The sequence below is a fragment of the Oryzias melastigma genome, linkage group LG17, assembly GCF_002922805.2.
Source record: "Oryzias melastigma strain HK-1 linkage group LG17, ASM292280v2, whole genome shotgun sequence".
Lineage (NCBI taxonomy): Eukaryota > Metazoa > Chordata > Actinopteri > Beloniformes > Adrianichthyidae > Oryzias > Oryzias melastigma.
This window is the reverse complement of record NC_050528.1, coordinates 5793420-5810363: the sequence shown is the minus strand read 5'-3', so window position 1 is coordinate 5810363 and position 16944 is coordinate 5793420. Positions and strand designations below refer to the sequence as shown.

Below are 16944 nucleotides of genomic sequence, written 5' to 3'. Positions count from 1 at the left end.
TTATGAACAGATTATTAGTCTGTTCATCTTAAATTGATTCAAATCTATTAATCAATTTTATGAATTTTCTAAATTACAAAATAAGCTCTTTGTCAAGTTGTATTGTTAAATTTTGATAATTTATGTCCTCTATTCTCAGAAAACATGCTAAAAACACCCCAAACTCAATTTTCATTGGAGCAGATCTTTAAGAAGAATTCCCAGTTTGCCTGCAGAGTGCAGTGATCAATACTTGTCTGCAGACTACAAAGACATGAAAGAGCTTTAAGTAGGGCAAGACATCCAGATTGCATTAAGGAATAAGGATTTTTTTTCTTCTTTTCTGCTGATTCTGTCTGTCACTTACCCCCTCAGGTTTTGGGGGGAAACTGGAGCTCAGCAGATCAAAGATGAAAGCTGTTTCTGGGTTATTGTGTGTGCATAGGTGCTTTTCGGAGAACCGGCAAGGCCGATGCTGCAGAACCGCTTTGTTGAAACATACTGAAGGGAAAAAAAACACAGTCTGCTAGGGAATGTTGGTTGAGGTCGGCGAAACGTTTAGCTCTCTGAAATCTCACTCTTTAATTTCTGACCGTGAAAGAGCATGGTTGGAAAGTTGGAGTGTAAGTTTAGACCTCTCCTTCTCCAAATCTCTGCAGTCTCACTGCATGAATGTGTGCGAGTAACAAGCTCCATTTTTTTTTTTTTCTTCTTTTTATGAAATTGAATAAGTTTCGTGGCAGCTGTGCCTCTTTGTTCTCAGACTGAGTGGTCATTTCATCTGAGCAGACATGAGCAGTGAAGTGAAAAACCTGACAAACAATCTGGAGCCACAATGATCCTCTCACTCAGACAAAGGCTCTGGTGTCTTCAGCTGGCATGGCAGACGCTGCTTCTCTGTGTTCATGGACATTTTGGGATTTTTAATGTGGCGATGAACATATTTAGAGGATGCTGTAACTCAAAGAATTTTTTTAATTCCATTTGAAGAATAAAAGCATGATTTTGTTGTATTTTTCAGATTTCCTTGAGGATAAAAATGACTTTTTGAAGACTGTACATGTGTTGTTTGGTTTGACCTTTAGTGACCTGATCAGTGAGTTCTCGTCCTTATTCGTCTCCAGAACAAATAATTAGCTGTTTGTGACCTTCACAAGATGGAAAATGGGTAAAATTGTCAACCAAAGACGTGTTTCTAATGTGTTCTAACCCTAAATGGTGTCAGTGTAGGTCAGATCGACTTTTGATCTATTTTAAGTGGTCTTTTGATTTCCCAAAATAAAAAAATTAAAAAACTGTTTTTTTTAGAACATAGTTCCTGCAGTGTAGTAGGAATTCATTAGATATTCACCTATGAGTTAGTGCATAGTAAGCACACCCCCATTTCCCATCATCCATCTGTTTACATCACGTGTCAAAGTCTTGGCCCAGGGGCCAGATCTGGCCCTCCAGGTTTTATTTTATTGTTATTAATGACCTGATGTTATATCATGAATATTTCTAACTTGTATAATTTTGACAAAATAAATTTTATGGAGAGTAAAATATGAAGTTATTTAAGGTTTAAGTTGATTTATTCTGGAATAATATTATGTTATGTAAAAAATTAACGATTTTGAAGTTTTAAAAGTGGGAATTCTGATAGCTTTTTGTGCCGTTTTGGTATTTACTAATATTTTTAGGCTATTTTGTAGTCTAGCTAAGAATTTAGCGACATGCTAGCTGTTAGGCTTTTTAAAAGTTATTTTAGACTGTTTTACACTAATATTTACTTTTTTGCTGTTTTGACAATTTTAGGCATTATTTCTTTTTGTTTTTTAGGCTACTATGAAGTTTAACTATTTTTTTCAGCTACATGCTAGCTGTTTTGGTCAACCTAAGTTGCTTTTTTTTGTTTGTTTTTTAGGCTAATTTGGGATTTTATAGAATATTTTAGCTAGCTATCAGCTTTATTGTTTTCAGCAGCCAAATTGAGCTTCCAGCATTCACACTAGCATTATCACAGATAATGCTATACATCTACTTCATAATTATGTTTAAAAGTTGCAGTTTTAAAGTTTTAAAATGTAGTTTCAGAGTGTTCAATAAATGTTTATCCTGTTAGGTCTGTGACCTAAGGTGTGTTTTGGATTTTGGCCCCCTGTGCGATTGAGTTTGGCCCCCCTGGTGTAAGGAGTTAGTAAGTCTAAGAGCATTGTAGGTTTTGACAGAGACGCCTCAGGTGGTAAAGGTTCAAAGCTTAAAAGGCAAAAAAAGAAACAACGGTTAGGGTTGCTGCTTATATTAGTGTTTTTGGTCCAAAAACAAGTATTTTTCGCCAGCTGGCGGTGTTGATGTTCCGGTTACCGGTACTTCCTTTAATATTAGCAGTTTATTTGACTGTGACAGTGTTCAAAAAACATTAAAGATGCTTCACACCAGATCATAGCCGAAGCTGGTTTCCATCTTTTGTCACCAAACAAGTTAAAATCAATACAGACTTCAATATAAATGTAAAAAAAATCTACAAACTGAATAGAAAATATTATACAATGAATGAATAAACATGAATTATCAAAATCGGTTAAGGAATGAATATCAAATATTTATAATCTACAATAACAGATTCAAGTTATAAAGGATCATTAATATCATTGATGTAATCATATTTCAAAACATCCACTGACAAATAATTTATATTAATCAGTAACAATAATCTAAAGGAAAGATTGTATTCATCAAAGAATGTTAGTAATAATACGATAAGAATAAATAAAATCAAACTAAAACTATATCAGACCAAAGGTCACTCAAGTACACACTCTTACTTTAACATCACAAATGACGACACAATTAAAATAAATAAAATTATACTATAAAGTTTCGCTCAGACCATGTTGTGTTATTTACAATCCTTAATGCCGACACTGCTGCTTTTCCAATAGTCGTTCCTCAAGATTACATGAGAAGTGGTTCATTTCTGCTTTCAGCTGATGATTTTCAGCTACAATCAGGTCCTCCTGAATCATAACGATTAAAATAGACACTCAAATTCAAATTTGAGCTTAATTTTAAAAATATTTTTACTTTGTCAGAAGAAAAACGTGTTGAAAACAACATTTTCATTGGAGTCTTTAACTGAATGGAAGTAGAAAACGAGTCAACACTTCTGCTGGTTTCACGCCGGGTTAGTCCCGTGGATTCCGCTGAAATGGGCGGGGAATGCTCAAATTTTCACATCGTTTGTTTTGTTTTCGGATTGAGAGAAACTTGAAACAAGATGTTCGGAGAGGGATATTTCCAGAAAATGACTAAGCATTTAAATGCATTTTGTGTCCGTTGGAGGGATCCAACCGTTGAGCGCTCTGTGACCTGTGAAGATTGTGTGAATCTTTCCCTTTTATTGCTCAACAAAACACCATTTAGGAAGCATACAAGGAGCAGACGGCATGTGAGGTGAACCAAATGACAGGTAGAGCTTTATCCCGGTTGATCTCCGGAAGCTGGAGAACGTGCACTTACGACGCCTTCAGTCATGTCGTGACATGTCAGGAGGTGCTCGACGAGAGGCGTGCTGTGTAAGAGCGTCTGCCTCACACAATGACGGTAAAAACCCCTCTGTGCTGAACACCCCCCCATCTCCTGCAGCAAGTGCGATACTGAAGAAATAAGTCAACACTTTAGTTAGGGATAATTGTTGTAGGTGAGGAGCTCGGGGCGTCCTCGGGCATGACTCATTCCAGCTCTTATTATAGATTTCTAAAGGAAAACACAGGAGCCTTGTAACAGCAGTGGTTACGTTATTGTTTATTCTGTCGTTCCCCTCATGTTCCCGTCGCCTCGGGCTCTGAAGGAAACCACTACTGTCGCGGTAAACGGGCCGACTATAATGACAAGGCTTCTGTCGATGACATGTTGATGGGGTCAGCAGGTGAAAACCCGACTTGTCAGCTGATTTTAGAGAGGCTGACCTCTTTGGGAGTTATGATGAGGAGACAGACCCTATAACAGGCAGGTGGGCTTTGTTGTAATTGTTGTTTAGCTCAGCTGTGTGGGAGACAGGCTCTGCTTCTGTGTTTATTTCCCAACGCTGCTGTTTCAAATGTTGTGATTTTCAGGCAAATGCTCCAAATATTACCCAGAATCTGAGCAAGTTGATTCTGGCCCAATAATTGCTGCTTAAATAAGAGAGATTAGATACATCCTGCTTAGAGATTTTAACATCTTTAAATTGGGGGGTTTGAGACAGACTATTTTTTTTTGTTTGTTTTGAGGCTTCAGCGATATTTATAAAGGTTTTTCTTTATGCGTTAAGAGATAAAAACTTTTTTCTAATTAAAAAATGTTGAGTCTAACTAATATTTTAGCAGTACGCTAACGTTTTTTTGCTAATTTGGTATCTACTGAGGTTTTTTTAAGCTAATTTAGAGTTTATCTCAAATGTTAGTAGCATGCTAACGTTTTTGGCTAATTTGGCATCTACTGGGGTTTTTTTTTAATGCTAATTTGGAGTTTCGCTCATATTTTAGCAGCATGCTAACATTCTTGGATAAACTGGCATCTACTGATTTTTTTTTTTAGTGCTAATTTAGAGTTTAGCACATATTTTAGCAACATGCTAATGTTTTTGGCTAATATGGCATCTACTGAGTTTTTTTTATGCTAATTTAGAATTTAGTTCATATTTTAGCAGCATGCTAACTTTTTGACTAATTTAGTTTACTGAGTAATATTAGCCTGTTTTGGAGTTTAGCTAGTGTTTAAGCAATGTGTTAGCCTTTTTGGCTAATTTGGCATTTACTGAGGTTTTTTATGCTAATTTAGAGCTTAGCTCAAATGTTAGAAGCATGCTAATGTTTTTGACTAATTTGGCATCTACTGAGTTTCTTTATGCTAATTTATAGGTTAGCTTAAATTTTAGTGGCATGCTAACGTTTTTGGCTAATTTAGCATCTACTGAGTTTTTTTAATGCTAATTTGGAGTTTAGTTCATATTTTAGCAGCATGCTAACTTTTTGACAAATTTAGTTTACTGAGTAATATTAGCCTATTTTGGAGTTTAGCTAGTGTTTAAACAATGTGCTAGTCTTATTTTGGCTAATTTGGCATCTACTGAGGTTTGTTTTTTGCTAATTTGGAATTTAGCTAATATTAAAGCAACACACTAAATATTTTAGAAAAATTGGCATGTATTAAGGATTTTTAAACAATTTTACAACACATTTTTCAGAAATTTAGGTCAATTTCAGGGCTCTTTCAAATTTATTCAATTAAATTTCCAGTCATTTTAGCAAATTTAATATTTTGTAAAATAGCTTTTGCATTTTCAGCAAATCCCTTCCGCAATTAAAGTAAATTGTGTCATCATTTTCAGCAAAAAGCTTCAGCATCTTTTTCAGTTAATGTCATACTAAAGTGTTTGAAGTGTTGAACAAAAACAGTAAACAAGTGATACTAAAATGATAAATTCTAATGGGACAAATATTTTTAATAATAAATATGGTTTTCTTAAGTCTTTTAGAGTGAACTATATTCATATATATGCTCATATTTTACTTTTGGAACTCTAAAGAACAAATTATTTATGAAATATGAGTTATTTTTGTGAACTCCTTTCCTACCTGGAAGTAAGACGCCTCGATCTCTGAGGCTCCGCCTTTCGCTTCCTGTGGGTGCCGCCCATTTCATGACATCATCCTATAGCCGGCTTCAGCAGTGTGTCTGCATTTCTCCCACAATAACAAACATTCAAACTTTTACAAAGATGGATGTTGTGCATATAAAATGAAAGTGGGTGGAGCTGGCAGTGCAGACTCTTCGTGAAAGGGGCTGTTCCTCACTTTGTGATGTCACAATGTGAACACTTGTCTTTGTGGGTTGGGAGGAGCTGGTGCTCAGAGATGCATGAATGGAATAAAATACTGCTTTGGGGTTCTTTATAGTGAAGAATGAACATTTGTATACACTTAAAAGTTAATTTTAAGGTATTTTAAAGGTATGTATTAACAGTTTAAGCACTTTCTGCATTTTGGATCTGTAGATTCTCATTTATTCTGGTAGATTCCATAAAAAAAAAAAGAAAATCGGTAAACTGTACTGTGGTAGATTTATTATTTATCATATATTTTAACCAGTTTTCGACTTTCACTGCAACCAGAAGACAATTTAATGCTTTACATGAATTTATCATTGGTGATGTGATAGGATTTTTATGTCATTTTATCTCTTCTTGTCAGGAGGTGGAGGTTAGATTTCCTTTTTTTTAAGTTTCTGTGAAATACTCTTGCAAAAAGGTGAAAGAATGCGATCTGTCTTAATGTTCTTGAAACCTTGAATGTAATATGAAAGATATTTTTATACTATTCTTACCTTATACTTGACAAAACTCCACAAATGTTGGTGAAAATAGTATTTTTTCCATCCTCGTGAACGTTCCTGGTGGGTTTTAGAAAATGTCATAAATAACTTATATGTTAAGCTGACCCTCCTGTCTGCAGACACAGTTTTTTGTTAGGTTTCTAAAACATCTTTTCTGGTTTTGTTTTCAGACTCTTTCGTCAACAGTCAGGAATGGACGTTGAGTCGATCCGTTCCAGAGCTGAAAGTGGTGAGTAACATTTTCATTTCTCTGTTTTCATTCACGTCATCTCAAAAGAAAGTTGCGTCCACGCCACGCCGCTCTGTTGTTTCACATGAAGAGGAATATTTGGGAAATAGGCCGGGCTATTTTCTGGCACAAAGCGGGCGATTCTTCCTCTTTTTATTTATTATGTTTTTAAAGGAGAGTTGCTGGCGTGAAGATGCAGGGTGGCTTACAGCGGGACGGCAAGATGAGTGACAGTTTTGGGCTAGACCGGTGACACGTTCTGGGTCTGATCCCACCCGCTAAGAAAACACACACTTACACAACCACAGCCACATGCACAACCAGCATCCCGGTGTTTTTCACACATAGGAACTCGCAGCCTTGAAGAGCTTCTGTCTCTTTGTGCTGCTGGATGTGATGTTTTCCCTGTAAGGTACATTGATTGTAGTCTTTTCGAAACGGAAAACTTCAATGAAACAAAGTAGATGAGGGGTGGGCTCAAAGGAAAACTTGCAATATATGACTTCAAACACGCCTGTTTGCTTTAAAGATCCAGGAGTTAATTGGAAATGTCTGCACACGGGGGTTGTGTTAAAGAGAATTATGCTGAAGAACTTCACAGTTTATAGAAAACTTTCAAAGAAGTCGCGATTAAAACTGCTTTTCATACATGTCTTTTTTTTTTTAAATAAATATATTTTAATGAACCTAAAATGTTCTGTGCTCCAGTTTGAGTCTCCAGCTTTTTGAGTTCTTATCAAACTTTTGCAGGTGTTTACTGTTCTCCCTTTCGGTTTTTGGTGTGTAATTACTATAAAAAGTTTCCTGGTTGAAAATCAGAAATGTTTTTATTTGGCTGCTTGTTACCTGAGTTCATCAGAACAAAAGCCAGTCTGGAAAACAACAATTTAAAGACCCACTCGGATGAAAATTGTGTTTTTAACTTGTGGCATTTTCTGACAATGGAGGACAAATAATAAGAAAGTTGGGCTTAAAATTCAAATTTTAACGATTTATTTATTCAAATTGTTCATTCAATTAATCATTTATTCATTTAATTTGTGTTTGTTTGTGTATAATATTATCTTAGTACTTGGTAGTGTGTGTTTTGTTTCTTTTTTTATGTACCGCATCTTGAGCTGTTTGTCTTACATGGAAGGTGCTTTACAAATAAAATGAATTTGAATCTGGAGCAACCAAAAAATGCTGTTTGAAAAAGATTGTATTTGTGATGTAGAAAATACAATGGGTGGGGCCATGAAATTCCTGCTCCGCCCCGTTCTGATCCATCCACTTGCAGACAAACAGTTTTATGCGTGTCTTGTTTTTCCTTGTCCAAACTCTACATCTGGATGGCTCCAATGTTGCTCGTCATTTTGGTTGCATGATTAATTGGGGTCGTGATGGGGGCTGTTAGCTAGTAGGAGAGCGTATAGCTCACTTATAGGTCACAGGAAGGGGGCGGAGTTTGTCCACATCACTCCTGGCTAAGGCTGCCACGATTAGTCGACTAATCGACGACTAAACAACTTTTAAAATAGTCGACGACTAATTTAATAGTCGATTAGTCATTATTTTGTATTATATATAGTGTAAAAAGGTGAAGTTATAATGGCATTATGCTAGCTTTTTGGACTATTTTGGCATTTATCAAGGTTTTTTAGGCTATTTTTGAGTTTAGCTAATAATTCGGCCACATGCTAGCTATTTCGGCTAATTTAGGCTTTTTTAAACAAGTTTTATAGGCTGTTTTGAAGCTAGGCTAATATTTGCATGCTAGCTGGTTTGGCTAATTGTGGCTTTTTTTCAGTTTTTAGGCTATTTGGGAGTTTGGCTAATATTTCAGCTACATGCTAGTGGTTTTGGCTAACCTAAGTTTTTTTTATTTTAGACTAATTAGGCATTTAGCTAATTTTTTAGCTGGCTATCAGCTTCAGCATTTTCAGCTATCAGCTTCAGTGTTTTTAGTTATCAATTTCAGCATCTTCTGCTATCAGCACTAGCATCTTTTTTTATCATTTTTTAGGCTAATTTAGAGTTTAGTTAATATTTCAGTAACATGCTAGCTAATTTGGCTAATTAGTTTTTTATTCTAATTTGGAGTTTAGCTAATATTTCAGCTACATGCTAGCTGTTTTGGCCAATTATGGATTTTTTTAGGCTAATTTGGCATTTAACTAGCATTTTATAGCTGGCTATCAGCTTCAGCCTATTCAGCTATCAATTTCAGCATCTTCAGCTATCAGCACTAGCATCTTCAGTGTCCAAATTCAGCTTACAGCATTCACACTAGTATTATCACAGGTAATGCTGTATATCTCGTTTTTAGTTAGTATAAAGCTAATGATGGTTAAGCTGTGTGCTTTACATCCAGTTTCCCCACGATCCAATTAGTTGACTAATCGTTAAAAATAATCGGTGATTAGTCGACTAGTAAAATAATCGTTTGTTGCAGCACTACTCCTGGCAACAATTTAGAGCAGGGGTGTCAAACTCATTTTTGTTCAGGGGGCCACATTCAACCCGTCTGATGTAAAGTAACATAATAGACCCTTTTCACGGTGACGTCAGACAAAATAGTGACAGGGCTGAAAATGCGAAAAATAACTTCCGATGTTCCTGTTTAGAACGCCAAAGCTGACAACTGAACACTGTTAAACCCAATTTTTCGTAAATAATCACATGTAACCTTACCAATATCAACCGAAAAATCTACAATTTTTATTTTATAAAAGTCCCGTTGAACTGTGTTTTCATTTTCTGTCTTAGATCGTTCACAAATCTAAATACAAGTTTGAATAATCCTTAATATTTGATTTTTTATTGAAAATATCGACCTTTCAGTTGAGCAGATATTATTTTAACAGGTTCTATTTTGCTTGATGTTATCCACACGTGTTTTAAGTGCGATCAGCACAAAAACTAATCATGTAATACATGTAATAGGAGCAGCAAAGATGCACATTGTTGCATGTTGGCCGCGTGTGTTTTAACTGCATCCAAGGCTAAATATGCTTGTTGTCATAAGAGGTATTTGATGTTTTTGGGGGATATTTTCAGAGGCAATTGTAAAAATACGAATGTTTACCAAGTGGTGCAGCAAACATTTTAAGTGCCACTACGAAGACCACGTTTTTTTCAGCTTTCAAAATAAGAGCGGTCAAGACAAAAGATCAACCCTAGCCACTAATAATAATTTCCTTACATATACAATGTTTTTGATGGTTTAAAATTATTTTTAGCCTTGTTTACCTTTATTAGCTTGCATGGATCAGACATGGTTATGAGCAACAGCAAAGAGGAGCTACATCAAAAAATAACACAACAATTATTAGTTTTTCTTTATTGTAATACACGTTGAAATAGTCTTACTTACTTTAGCTTTTTTTGTGACTTTAAGCAACTTTACCTGGACAGAAAAGATCTTCTACAGCTCTACATCTCATCACTGTCATAAAAAGCTAGCGTTAGCATAAATTGAAAGAAGAAAATCTGAATTACCTTCATAATCAAACAAGCAGCATTTAATGAAGTACCTGTAACCTTCGTCTAACTGTCCGAGAGAAATAATCACGACTCGTTTAATATCCATACAAACTTGGGGAAGCTGCTGTGGAGCATTCTGCAGGCAGGAGTTCTGACATTTGATCTAAGAGCGGAAACCAATACAGCTAGGTAGGACATTCCTAGAATAAATATTGTACAAATTTCTGTTAGAATTGGTTAGGTTACCTTTCATTATTTGCGTAAAATTGCGTTAAACAGCGTTCAGCTGTCAGCTTTGCCGTTCTAAGCCATGGATATATAACTGGAAGTCACTCTGAACACTGTGAAAAGGGTCTATAGCAAAACAAGCTATGGTCAGCTTGATACCTGTAAGTTTGCCAATTTAGTAGCATAATCACTTACTGCATTGTTTATTATGTTTATTTCTTGATCTCTTGTTATGCCGGTTTTCTTTGCTCCCCCTAGTGGCGGAATTGTGCATTGCCGTCACTCGCCACAGGAATGGGCTAAAAACTTTTTTTTGTTTTTTTTTTTTCCAACTCCTGCCGCTCTGCAGAAACTATGTCCTGGAAAATGACGCAGGTTTGAATTTTGGGTAAAAGTGGCATAATCATAATGAAAAGATCTCTGGAAACACTTTGAAATCATATAAAAAAATGGGGCTTACAGACTTTATTAATGACCTAAATTCACTCAGCACTATAGGTGCATCTATAGTAGGTTTGACTGATGGTGAAGCAAGAAAGAAACCAACTCTTCCTCTGACTGATTAGCACTTTCACTAATACATTTTCTACTTTTTTCCCACAATTTTTCTGGATTCCATCACCTTTTTCCCCTATTTTTTACTCTAAATCCCTAAAGCTTGCATCACTTCCTTGCTTCATTTCTGCTCCTCTGTCAGCTGAAAACTCTGCAGTGAACCTCGCCAAAGTTCACCTGCTCGGTTTGTACCAAAGCTCAGGTGAGCTTTCAGACTTTCTAACAGAAGTGGACTATCAGAGGAAGCAAACCCTCCAGTGCGTCCGGCAGCTTTCCTCTTCTGACGTGTAAAACAGAGAATCCAGGCTGCTGCCAGCATCAGACTCAGATGTGACATGGATGCAAAGGAACCAGAATGGAGTGGAGGCTGCAGGAAAACAAAGCAAAGTCTCTGCTGCTGCAGAATAAGATAAAACCTGAGAGCTGCAGTTCAAACGACTAATAGGAGTGTATCCGAGTTCACCCAGAGTTTGAGAGAGATCGCTGCGCCAAAAAAAGATCTTCACTGTTAGTTTAGATGAGCTGTAGCTGCAAGAACTTTTTCTACGGTAAATTGAGAATTATTGTGAGCCGGCTCAGGTAAGACTGAATGAGGATGATGAGGTGTCCCCAGATGACACTGAAGCAAATGAGTTCAAATATAATAGTGCCGCTGTTTTTCATTTAGTTATAAAAAAAAAAACAAGGTCTTTATCTGGGTACACAGAGTGAGGAATAGTCGTCATTACCAAAACTCGTTTAAAAAGCCCGGCTGCAATCAAATGAGTGAAGATAAGCAGCGTGTTCTGATGCTGTGTTCATCACATAAAGTACAGGTTTTATCTGAGTGTAATTAGATCATTTGTGAGGACAGTTCAGAGGAGATGAACAGAAGAGAAACTGTCAAAATCCACAGAGAAAAAGTGACAGGGAGACAAATGAGCTGCGGGCTGTAAAGAAACACAACAACTTCCTGTTATGCCTAAATGTGCATACACAGACCGGCCGCGTCGATGTGCGCTGTAGCGGCCTCTTCCAAGGAAAAGTCTACACAAATGCATAAAGACCAGAATTTTAGGCTTCTATGTCAGGACCAGATCGCGCGTGACGGCCTCTGCGTTCAAATTGGGCATTCATTGATCACTCACTGAAAGTTCAACTGGTTCATGCTGAATGGCTGCCATCATGTACCTGGATTTAGTAGTGACGTATTGTCGTCCACACTTCAGAACACAGACATATCAACAGTTGTAAACATGATCATGAAGGAGAAACTAATAATTGCTGTTTGTGCCCAGTCAGATTAACATGACACCAAGATGGACATTTATAGCAGGGTGTGTAAATCTAAGCATTTCTGCTTTTCCAGAAAGTCACATGTAACCAATTATTAATAACCCTTTTGAGATCTTCACAGAAAAAAACATAAGAAAATAAAAAGTTATCCTTTTAATGATGTACGTTACCTTTTCACCAGAACAGTGTTCCCTCATTTACTGCGGGAGTTGCATTCTAAAAGTAACTCATGTTGGCAAAATCTGCTAATTAGAACTACAGATGTAAAACTCTTCACTACAAACTTAAAACACTTTTCTTAGACGAACATGAACATTTTCACACTTTTCTCTCTTCCTTAAACTCTAAGTCCAAAACAAAGATCTGAACAAAGAGCTGCATGTATCAGATAGCGACACAGACTGCAGAAAGCTGGAATAAAAAATTGAATTCTTTGTGGGTCTGGATCGTATGGCCAGACTGGGGAAAAAAAATAAAAAAACACGAGTCTCTGATATTGTTAAGAGGGCCGGGCCACATGTTGATGTGGGCCGGATCTGGCCCACGGGCCGTAGTTTGGGAACCCCTGATTTAAAGGAACAGAGCTGTGAAAACAAAAAGACCAGATGAAGATTTGCAGGATTATACCACTTTGGCTTCTTCTTATTGGGCGAGCGCAAAGGCTGCACGCACTCACGTGATACATTAGATCAAAGGTCGGCAACCTTTAACTGTAAAAGAGCCATTTGGGTCCATTATCTCCTGATCAAACCCTACAAGGAGCCACATGGACTTACTTTAGCCTTTAAGAAATTTGGATTTACCTTTATGACCTTTTTATTGTTTTTTTTAATTATTATTTTTTAATAAATGTGAATTGTGTGAAGTATTTTTGGTACCAACAAAAGCAAAAATATAAAAAGAAACTAGCATGTCCCAAAATGGGATTTTTTAAAAAGCATTTTTAACTTTTACGTTTAGTAGATGCCAAATTAGCAATAAAGCTAGCTTGTTGCTTAATAACTTAATAGCTGAACTCCGAATTAGCATAAAATTCATTCCTCAGTAAATTAAATTAGCCAAAAATGCTAGCATGTTGCTAAAATAAACGCTAAACTCTAAATTAGCCTAAAAACCCAGTAGATAAGAAATTAGCCAAAAATGTTAGCATATTGCTAAAATATTAGCTAAACTCCAAATTAGCATAAAAAACTCAGAGGCCAGATTAGCCAAAAAAGCTAATTTGTTGCTCAATTACTAGCTGAACTCCAAAATTGCCTAAAATTTCTCAGTAATCTAAATTAGTCAAACATGTTAGCAAGTTTTCAAAATAGAAGCTAAATTATCCCCAAAACTTTTTTAGATAACAAATCAGCTGAAAAAAATGCAAAAATATTAGCTAAAGTTCAAATTAGCATAATATTCCTCAGAAAACAAAATTGCTAAAATAGAAGCTAAATTTCTAAATTAGCCTAAAAATCTCAGTAAACAAACTAGCAAAAAACTTTAGCATGTTGCTAAAATAGAAGCTAAACTCTAATTTTTTTAAAAATTACTATCATTTGATTTTCTTCAGCCAGAGAGCCACCGTGGAGAGATAAAAGAGCCACATGTGGCTCTGGAGCCGCAGGTTGCAGACCCCTGCATTAGAGCAACACAAACTACACTTTGTCTAATTTCCTTGTTTCTAACACTCAGGCTCCTTACACAGTCTGCAAGATTTGGGGATGATAAAAAAAAAACAAATATCTGTACGACCAAATATCCTTACTCATCCATATGTGTGCTCCTACGACTTGTGTCTCGCAGCTTACCCGAAGAAAAAAAATGTGTTTGAACATTCTCTCTTTACGAGCTCACTGAGCGGTCTACGATCTTAAAATTTTTAATGGGCCACCTCACCTGCCTGCCCCAAGCAGGGTTGCCTAATTCTTTTTTCCGCAGACAGCCCCATATCGACTCGTAAGGGCAGTTGTGACTAAGTTATTATTGAGATCAGGATTAGGAGGGGTTAATAGTATAAAGCAGGTAAATTTTACTGTTGCTTTGCAAGTTTACCTTTTGTTTTCTGGACAGATTTCACAATGTTGCACCTAGTAATTCTAATAGATCCTTCTAACTTGTATTTCTTAATTTCTATAGTATTTTAAGTCTGTCCTTTTCAGTTTTAGTGATTAACTGATTTTACCAGCTCAGCCTTTTGTGTTGTGTGCATTTTGGTCTTTTTGTAGACTATAACACTGTGGTTACATGTTCTGCTCCCTGTCTTTAGCCGTCCCTAAATATAGCAGACTATGTTCAATTTCCTGTTTCCATCACAGATCTGGTAGAGGAACATGTCTCCAATGATGTTACTTTTCGGAATGCATCAGTAGTCTTTAGAAAAAGAATTAAAAAAGCACAGTTCTTGTCATTTTTTTGAAGTTCTTGGTGTTTCCACACAAACTCCCTAAAGCTTTCTTAAGTGTTTGGTTCTCAGGCATCAAACATCAGTCGGGTCCGACCTCGTCTTTTTTCCCTGATATTTCACCTGCGCTCAGATCTTTTCTGATTAACTCCCTTTGATCATAACCTGCACTCTGCAAAATTGTTCCAGATCTGACTCCAAAGAAGAGTCCTGCTGATGAAGCATTCTAGTTTTTTTTGCTGCTCGTATAAAACAGCAGGAACTCCATTCAAAGTGGGTTCTTGTTGACTCATAACTTTTGCCGTCACGAGCTCCAACTTTTGCAGACTTACAGTTTATTCTGATATTCGTCAGTTTTGAAGAAGTTTTGAAAAAGCATCAGACAGCGAAACTTCAACTTTCCCATAATAATTAAACATACACACGACTTCAACAACCCACTAATGATCTTTTGAAGAAGGGTGTGATTGTGGGTGGATTAATATGAAGCAGGAGAGGAGGTGAGATCCTTTGTTCTTCCCAGACATGCAGCATCATCAGCCTACCACCCGCCATACATTAGCCTGAAGGCGCAGCAGCGAGTTCTGGTGTGAGACACCAGGGAGTGGAAGCGGAGGAACGATTATAGTCGAGCTGCTGCTCGGTTAGCTTACTTTGCATTAGTGCTCTCTGTTCTTTAAGCACACCAAAAGTCTCTGTTTGGTTTTTGATTTTTATATTCCAGGCAGCTTTTGGTTTTTAGCCGCTGTGGAAAACAATATTACATAAAAATATTTAGGATTAAAGTTTAATTCAAAGATATATCCTTTGAATTAAACTTTACATTTTATGATCTATTTTCAAAGCGTTTCCATTGTTTGTTTCATGATTATGCCGTTTTTAGCCCCCAATTTTTTTTTCTAGTTTCTTAAGAGTGACAGTAATTCTTTAGAAATTTGCTTCTGTTGATGTCGTGCAACCCCGCCCCTCTTCTCCTCTCCGTGTTGCTGAGAGCTCTTTGTTTACACGCTCTCCTGCTAGCTTACAGTCCCTGTTAGGTTTAATCAACCTGAAACATTTCTCTGCAATTGCAAGAAATACTAAAGAGATTAGTTCAAAAGGAGAACAGAGAGGCCTTCTCTTCTCCGGTCTGAAGTACTCTCTGTCCGAGCCCTTCCTTTTATTCAGTTTGGGGCGTTCCCTAGTTACAAGTTGATGTCAGATTCTTTACCTTCCTGTACAGGAGAGCTGACGCCGGTTTCTTCAAGTTCCTGCTGTATATGATCTTCTCACTGCCTTCAGCTGGTGCTTGGCTCCAGTTTCTTGATACCGAACTGTACACAACGTCAAACAGGAAGATGGCAGATAGAGAAGTTAAAAGCACTCAGAGTTGTACATACATTTACCAAATATTTGATCTATCAGCCCCTCACAAACCCAACCTACACAGCAAAATCTATAGTGTTAATCTGTGTTGATTTTTCCAGTGTTACGTATTTTGAGTTGATAAGTGTTGATGTTGGTGCTGTTTTTAACACCCCCTGAGTTAAAGCAGTATTGGAGGCGGAGCTTCCAATACTGTTTCCAGTAACACCGGCTGACAGAGTTGTTTCATAAAAGAGCTTAAAAAAGCCTGCTAAATGTTAAATTATTTCTTTCATATCATAACATATTTGACACTTTTTCTCAAACCGCTGAACCTTCAACCCAGCTGTGGACAAGAAGGGAAAAGATGAACATGTCACTGCTTCTACATGTCTTCTGTATGATCACAAAAAGGCTCACTTCAACTGCTATACTTTAACTTGTATTGTGGCAATCTGGGAGCTAGCCCCGCCTATTGTCTACTATTCAAAATGTCTTTGGGGTTGTGTGAACCCCAAATGTAGATGACATTCCTCCTGGAATTGTATACTAAAAAATATTAAATGTGATAGGAAATCACTGTTTGTTCATACATGAATGAACATGACTAACAACAAATTATATTTTTATTTACAAATAAATTATTGATTGAAATTCAACTCACATAAAGAGTACATCATTGACACAATTTAGTGTTAAAAAAACACTGTCAAGGTGTCAAAAACAACACCGAGATTGTCAGTTATGTAACACTACTATAGAGTTAAAAAAGTTACACTTTCTATATTGTAATTTCAACACTGGGCTGGTGAGAATTATATAAACACTTTCAAAGTGTTATAATTGACTCTATGGGAGTTAAATTAACACTACTGATTTTGCTGTGTAACGTTACTGGTGCAACAAAAATAGCTTCCCAGTGTGAAGTGGTTGGGATGAGGGTCAGCACCATTAAGTCTAAGGCCATGCTTCTCGACTAGAGAAGGTAGTTTGTCCTCTCTCGATAAGTGGAGGAGTTTAAGTATCCTGGGGTCTTGTTCAAGAGTAATGGGACTGGTCAGTTGTGGTGAAGAGAGAGTTGAGCCAAGAAACAAAGCTCTCAATTTACCAAATGATCTTTGTTCCA

At 36.7% G+C, this 16944-nt stretch overlaps 1 protein-coding gene across 2 annotated transcripts in view; it reads left to right on the top strand.

Annotated features, from left to right (window-relative positions):
* Nucleotides 1-16944, top strand: part of agap3 (ArfGAP with GTPase domain, ankyrin repeat and PH domain 3) — a 202564-nt gene that overhangs the window by 90772 nt on the left and 94848 nt on the right. For both annotated transcript variants that reach the window (XM_024273323.2, XM_024273320.2), the window contains exon 2: nt 6507-6565. In XM_024273323.2, the coding sequence (XP_024129091.1) occupies nt 6507-6565 (59 nt within the window). The remainder of the gene's footprint in view (nt 1-6506; nt 6566-16944) is intronic.